General features: G+C 43.8%; 1 protein-coding gene across 3 annotated transcripts in view; it reads right to left on the bottom strand.

The window, feature by feature from the left end:
* FCHSD2 (FCH and double SH3 domains 2) overlaps positions 1-7,769 on the bottom strand; it is a 284,078-nt gene that overhangs the window by 2,122 nt on the left and 274,187 nt on the right. For all 3 annotated transcript variants that reach the window (XM_082749741.1, XM_082749740.1, XM_082749742.1), the window contains 5 exons: positions 4,348-4,431; positions 4,050-4,227; positions 3,531-3,751; positions 2,425-2,554; positions 2,212-2,294 (listed from right to left, as the gene is read on the bottom strand). In XM_082749741.1, coding sequence (XP_082605867.1) covers positions 2,212-2,294; positions 2,425-2,554; positions 3,531-3,751; positions 4,050-4,227; positions 4,348-4,431 — 696 coding nt within the window. The remainder of the gene's footprint in view (positions 1-2,211; positions 2,295-2,424; positions 2,555-3,530; positions 3,752-4,049; positions 4,228-4,347; positions 4,432-7,769) is intronic.

The raw sequence follows: 7,769 nt of genomic DNA, 5'->3' as shown, positions 1-7,769 counted from the left end.
CTGAGCAGGAAACAAATACATGGATTGTCAGTCAGCTTCCTGATTCGGTGCCTGAAGCATCCACATCCCAACAGGTCAGTTTATCCACAGTCCTGGCCACCCAAGGGGTCTCAAATGCTCTGACCATGAAAGCATGTGCTTCCAAAGTAATTCTCACTATTTTTCACACCAAGGAGTTGCTGTGCTGTTGAAATGGGGAACCCACAAATCAGGTTCTTGCCTTGGCTGAAAGCTTCCTGGGCCTAAGAGTCACCATAGCCCTAAAAGCCTCATCCAAAGCAAAGGCCTGGAAGTGGAACCCAGAGAGAGCAATGCTTGGAGAACTGAACATCTTTCAGCCTGTCTTGGAAGGAGAGCTGCACAAGATAAGACTAGAGAGGTGGCCTGGGGTGAAGTCATGAGGCCTCATAAAGCCAAGTTAAGAAATTTGAGCTTTACTCTGTGGGCAAAAAAGGAGGCTTTGGTGGGTTTTAAACAGCAGTAGCAAAGGTATGAAAGGATGACTGGGATAATAGTTTGGAGAAGAGGGGGCTGGTGGGCAAGAGTATAGGTAAGAAGACAATTCAGGAGGCTCTTGTAGTCAAGTGAGAGTTAATGTTAGCCTGACCTAGCCATTGGTGGGGGTGGAGAGAAAAAAAGACTGGACAGTTGTCTCCAAGGTAAATGTGGCAGGATTTGGTGATGACTATTTGTGGGAGGCAGGGCCAGGGAGCTTATCAGGAGTGATGCCAGAGCAGTGGTAGAAAGGAGGTTCCACTCACTAAGACAGACAATATGAGAGAAGGAGCACGTCTGGGAGGGAGGACAACTAATCCATTGTTGCTGAGTTTGGGGCTCTGGTATGTATACACTGAGATATCCACAAGACCGAAGCTCAGGGAAGAGACTGGATTGACAGTTGTAAGTCTGGAAGTTGTCAGTAAATGCATGGTTATCAAAGCTGTGGGAATAGATGAGTTGGCACAGGGAGAGCGAGTTTAATGACTTCAGGACAAGCAGCCCATGGAAGAACCCCAAGGAGCATCAGCAGAGATGGGCTGAAGCAGAGAAACATATACAGTTCAGTGAAAAAGAAAGGGCCAGAGAGCAGAAAGCAAATGAGGAAAGGGCTGTGGAACAAACTGGCCCACTTCTCCCCACTCCCACCCATACCCAGCAGTCTATGCTGTCATCTTCTCTTGCTTGGACCACTGCTCCAGCCTCCTAATGGCTCCACATGTCTGTTCTGCCACCTTTCATTCACTCTCACTTAGTTGCCATAGCAATGTTTCAGAAATGCAAAACCAGTCACTTCACTGTCCTGCTTACAACTTTGCAATGGCTTCCTATTACACTTAGGATAAAGAGCCAAAGTCTTTAACAAGGCACTCAATACATGTCTGAATGAACGAAGCCAAAGGAAGTGAGTGGTTCAAGGAATGGTGTCAAATGCTGATAAGCAGTTCAAGGAAAATAAATGCACTGGGTACGTGTGGGAAAGTTATGACCCTGGAGCCATTTCACAGGGAGGTTGGGGGAAGAAGTCGATGGCACGGAGTGAAGGGTGAGTAGAGGTAATTATTTGTAAGAGTAGATTCTCCTTGAGAATAGAAGCTCTTAAACATCAAAAAGCATGAAGTATATCTCATTATATCTCTGTTCCTCAAAAGAGGCCTGGAAAATAGGTTCTCAATAAATGCTCGCTAAGAAATAGTGTTCTTGTTTCACAGTAAGACCACTCTGATGCTCACAGAGCTTGTAGTTAAATACACTTCCATGGCTATCTCACCAGGGCTCAGTGAGAAAAGTGCCAGTGTAGACTAGACCTTCTAAGATGTGCCGATTTTTATAGCCTTCATTTTTTTTTTTTAAAGATTTATTTATTGGAGAGAGAGAGAGAAAAAGAGCACTCGCACTCACAAGTTGGGGGAGGAACAGAATCCTCAAGCAGACTCCCTACTAAGCGAGAAGTCCAAGGACACGGGGCTCAATCCCTTGACCCATGAGATCAAGACCTGAGCCAACGTGAAAAGGTCTAAGCTTAACCAACTGAGCCCCCCACAGGGACCCCTTATAGCCTTCATTTTTAAGAGCTCTTTTTACTGTCCCCAACCCACCTGACCCTTGCATGGGGGAATGAGCATAGCACAGGGGCCACAGGGGGACATTAGTTTTTAGCTTTCAACTTAGAAAAACTGTGCATTCTGTAACCCTGCCAGATAAGAGACTTACAGGTCGCAGTTTGCCATATGAGGTCTCAGGAGTATGCCTTGATGCCTGTGAAAATCCCGGCGATTCGGCAAGGAAGCTGTTTTCTAAGGGAAGGAACATTTTATTTGTGTTGTTGAGCAATAAGAATGCTAATGCAGATTTGTCTGCTCTTCAGGTGAACATGTGGATTTCTGAATGAAAATGAATTTAGATCCATGCCAGGAGAACCCTTACCATTTGCTGAGGGAGAGCGTGGGAAGTACTGGGAGCTCCTCTTATCTGGGCTGGGGTAAGGGCTGCTGGGAGGCTGGTCATACAGCGGCAGTGGAGGCAGGGAGCCCGGCGGCTTGGGGGAAGGAGAGATCTGCCACAAAGGAAAGAGAAACTACGAAGTGCTCACACCTCAGGAAGGAGAGGCCAGCTGGCTTCTCTGACTAACTCAAACATAGTACTTTTCTCTGCAGCTCAGATAGAACTATATACAATTTTTGTCGGCCTCATTAGAAGCATGTGAGCTTAGGATAACAACCCCAAACCTGATTTTGTGATGCATTTAACTTTTTCCTCAGAGATCCCATTACACTACTGATTACAATTTATCGTAAACAGTCATCAGGTCAAACCATTCTCTAGAGTTCTACTGAAAATCTACTAACTTGGTCAACTCAATAAATCAAGTGAAGAACAAAGAAAGGGGACAAGTTCTATTTTTTTTGTGAAAATAAAATAACTGGCTGTCTCTGACTTCCTCACGTTTTGTAAACATTGGACTAAGTAAGTGGTCACAATGTCACACAAACAAGGTGGAGAGACATGTCCCTTCTGGTCGTGGATCTGCCAGGCCTGCAGTGACCCACCCGATTTAGGGGTTTCCTGTGAAGTCAAGTTTTGCTATGATGAGCTGAGCACAGAGCCACATCAGTGTAAGGGGGCTCCAGCAGGCTCATCCGTCCTCTAAAAAGGACTGGCAGGCAGGCTCTGCCCGTGATGGAAAGAGTAGTATTTTCACTCCCTAAACTAACTACAGAGACAATACATCTCTCTCTGATTTCTGTCTTTCTACCAAACCATTCTTTTGTATGTCACTTACAATTTATCCTTTCGGTTAACTGATTCAGAGCACAGAAAGTGGACAAATGGGAGGTGTGATACAGCCATTACCCAAGAACCATGCTGGTAAGTCTCTGCTTTTCCAAACTCAGTTTTCAGAAACCCGGCAACAGAGGGCTGGAGTGGGAAGGAGGGGCTGAGACTGTAGCCCCAGTCCGCAAGGGTCAACCACCGCCTGGGGCAATTTTCTTTAAACATCTTTAAATTCAGTTTTCTCTCCTCTCACGTACCTGAATCTCTCTCATCCGCGGAGTGTCACCATTTTCTGAGGCTGAAAGTTCCTCCACTAGCACCGATGGGAAAACTCCAATCCGCCCACTGAATTCCCCTTCCCAGAAGCCATCGTCATCCTGGTTTTCTTTGTTCAAGATTCGGATGATTGCTCCCTCAGGAAAGGATAATTCATCATCTGTCTGGCCCTCATAGTCATAAAGTGCTTTCACGAAACAGACTAGGTAGCAAGAGGGAGAAAAATGCATAAGGACGTGGACAGCCGGGTTCCTTCTGCAACCACCCCTATGCTCACATGACAACTAAAAGACCATCATACAGGGTGACAGTACAGTGGTCATTTTTTTACTCACTGAAGATCAACTTCAGGGTTCTACTGTAGAGGATAAATGTGACCAAATAACAGAAAACAGAACAGGGATAAAGTTTTGCTTTTTAACCCACTGAAGGCTGACTCCAGGGCAATACTGCTTAGGCCAAATGTGACCAAATAAAGAGTGCCTTGTTTCAGTCTTTACCACTGGCATCTCCGTTGAGGCTGCCTGAAACGAGCTCGGCCTCCGTGGAATTGCTGGATGTGTGTGACCGACTGTCCAAGGCAGCCAAGGACTGCAGCATGCTCAGTAGACTGTTCGAGGTGGGAAACTGTAGGTACTTTTCTGGCACATAACCCACTTGGCCAACTTTATTTCGAGCCTGAGTAAAAGACATGTGACAAAATAGGTTTGCACACACAATCTGGACAGGGCAAAACAGGAACCAAAACAAACTCCTAAAAATGTCATGAGAAGGGGCGATATGAGCAAAGGAATATACCTTTACCCAGTCTTCCATATCTCCATCTTCAATCACTTCTAACACCTCATGTTCCTCAATGGTCAACTCATCTGGTTGAGAAGCCTGCAATGTAGGATGGTCATGGACAAAATTAAAAAGGTTAGATAAAGAGCAGATGTGTGCTGGTCATAACAAAAACTGGGGATCAAAATACTGAAATGATTTTGAAAAACATACTGAACATAAAAATTTAAGGGTTGTAAAACTATCACAATGAGGTGAAGTTTTGCTTTAAAAAAACAAAATAAAGCCACAACAAAAACTGGAGAAACGGAATCCTCAAGAGGCCATCAGGTGCCGTGAACACAGCACTCTGCTGGAAGCAGGGGACCGGGGCTCCGGCTCCAGCTTACGTATCTAGTGGTTAGGTTATTCAACTTCTTGATGCCTCCATTTCTTCAAAATGACAATCCTGCCATTCTGGGGAGGATGGGAGGGTCAGTGTGGGATGAATAAGCTGAGAACCATGAGGATCTGGGAAGCACAGGCAGGGCAGCAAGCACGGCATCAGAAGTGCACAGAGCGCTGCGTGGAGGTGCAGACTGTGAAAATGCAAACAGCTATGTACATGGACCGGATGACAGCTTGAGCAGTGCTGAGACCTGATCTGGAATCACTGTCTGATAAACCATGGCCAAGAGAAGAAGGCTGGGAAGGAAATGACTGAGACTGGTCACAATCTAGATTTCTTATGCTCTAGCTTAACTGTGGAGACTGGGCTGGTCCACTGAGATGCTTCTGTACGAGCTGCTAATTGGGATAGTTTCATTATCTCTGACCGCAGGAATCCACCAGTACCAGCCACCCCAGTACTGTTCCTGAGACTGCAGCATCAGAGCAGACACTCAGGGGCTCTGCAGAGGGGCTGGAGAGAAAAAGTGTGGCTGTGCTTCCTAAAAAGACTTGCTGTCACACGTAACAGGGAGAGACCTGCTGGCATCTTCTGGCTCTCTGGTGAACAGGCTTAAAAGCATTCCCCAAGTCCCAAGATTAGTTACAACTATAGAACCAAACTATAAGACCACATAGTTTTTCAAATATCACAATCTCCAAGTGTATATTATCTTCAAGTTACACAAGCAAAAATAAGGCAAGATAATGGGTCACTTTATTGACTTATTTCCCATTTCATGTGCGTTATAATATTTCATCAAACCCAAATCCTCCAGGACCAGAATTACCTGATTTTGAAACTGAGGGGAAAAAAAGCTCATTGATTCATGACCGCTTTTCCAACGGAATTTCTTTGCTAAGCTGAAACTACACTATACTTTGACTACACCAGCAAAAGGCAACAGTATAACAGACATTTTCCCTAATTCCATGGCAAGACTTAAGTTATCGATATAACGGAACTTCTGTGTGTGTGTATCCTTCAAAGCAGGAAGGATGAGAATACCTTTAAATAAACTGTTGCCCTTGTAAAAACGTCGTGGAGGGCCATGCAAGTTGTTCAGTGCTATTATATAATATCAGTGGATGCTAGGTTGATCACATCATCCCCAAACAGTGACTAAGTCTTCCCACTTGACAAGGTCAAGTCCTCTGCAAGGATCTCAAGATTCTACAGAACTTGGTCACTGTGGGCTCTCAATGCTTTGGACCCACACACCATTCCCTGTTCTCTGGAACACATGTTATTCCTTGCCTTTATGCTTTTCCAAGGCTGTTTCTTCTTTCCAGCAGGCCCCACTCCCTCTTTCCCATCTGGTGAATAGATTTAGATGATTGCGGATTCAAGTCCAGCTTCAGTCTGTTTCCAAGGGCAAGTGACCATAAGACTTCTCTGAGCCTAAGTTTTCTTTTTTATTCCTATTAGAATGTATACTCTGTGAAGGCAGAGATTTTTCATCTGTATTCATCTGTGCCATATCCCCAAGCAAAGAAAAGAGCACAGGATGTAACATGGAAGATGCTCAAATAATTTGTTGAATGAATGTGTTGGTTGATAGTACCTCCCATATTGCGTCACTGAAGAGCTTAGAATAACATACATACGGTACCAGGCACACAATACCTCACAGATGGTAACTATTACTATTACTCATGATTTGAGACCCAGCTATTATGTTTTTCTAGACCACCCACAATGAATTGGTGGTTTCTTCCTCCTTTTGTTATGTACCTAACTACCATGAACTACCATGGCACTCTGCTTAGTTGTTTGCCCTTATAGGGTTACTGCAGGGAATGTGATTTTTTTCATGTATCCCAACTAAAGAGAGCAAGTGGTCAGGAAATGCTTATTAAAGAAACGCACACTCTCACACTGCTTCTGAAATCCTAATCCCTGTGAAAACCACAACTCTAGAAGCAGCCCCGTGCTCCATTCCCACCACTCTCTCTCTAAATCTCCCATCGTCTTTTAAAACAATGTACTTTTTCCTGATTAAAATAATACATCTTCCTTATAGAAAAGCTAGAAATATGTATAATTGAAATCTTAAGGTACATGTAATCTGGCATCTTATTCTTTTGGCAAAACACATTTCTTTTTGCATTAAAAAAACCTCATATTAATGTAATTTTTAGTTATCTTCATAATATTTTATGCATATTACTATATTATATGAATGGTTAACTTATTTAGCTATTCCTTTATTAGCTAGCCAACTCTGAGCTATTATAAAATGGTTCTATGATGAAGGAACATTTTGTATCCAAAACCTGTTTTCTATATTGTGGATCATTTCCTTAAGATATGTGCTAGTAGGGCCAGAGGTTACGAGCATTTTTAAGGCTTCTGAATCTAATCCTAGATAAAACTTTTCTTTGTTTGCACCAGATTAATCCAGGCCTCCTTTCCAGGTCTAGACTATTGGAACCATCACTAGACTTACAGTTCATTTCTCTCTAATCTGTCCTGTATAGTATCTAATACCCTGGCCTAGGTTACCTTCTTAAAAGCCAATCTGATTTTAGGACATCCAAAGGTTCCTACCAGTCAGGATAAAAACCATACTTCAGTCTGGTCTATAAAGCCCTTTACTATCTGACAGTAAACATCTTTATTTCCAGCTGATGCCCCCCCATTATTGAATGCAACATTTCCCGAGGACGCCCATCAAACTGGGTCCCTGTATCCGCTGTTCTTTTTGCTTAGAAAGGCTCTTTCCCTTCTCACTTTATTTATTTATTTTTTTTTTTAAAGATTTTATTTTATTTTTTTTTTTATTTGACAGAGAGAGATCACAAGTAGGCAGAGAGGCAGGCAGAGAGAGAGAGAGGAGGAAGCAGGCTCCCTGCTGAGCAGAGAGCCCCATGCGGGACTCGATCCCAGAACCCTGAGATCATGACCTGAGCTGAAGGCAGCGGCTTAACCCACTGAGCCACCCAGGCGCCCCCCCTTCTCACTTTATTTAGTAAGATCTTACTCATGGCCTAATTGAAGTGCCATCTTA

The sequence above is a fragment of the Mustela nivalis genome (assembly GCF_964662115.1).
Source record: "Mustela nivalis genome assembly, chromosome: 9".
Lineage (NCBI taxonomy): Eukaryota > Metazoa > Chordata > Mammalia > Carnivora > Mustelidae > Mustela > Mustela nivalis.
This window is presented reverse-complemented; position numbering and strand designations above follow the sequence as displayed.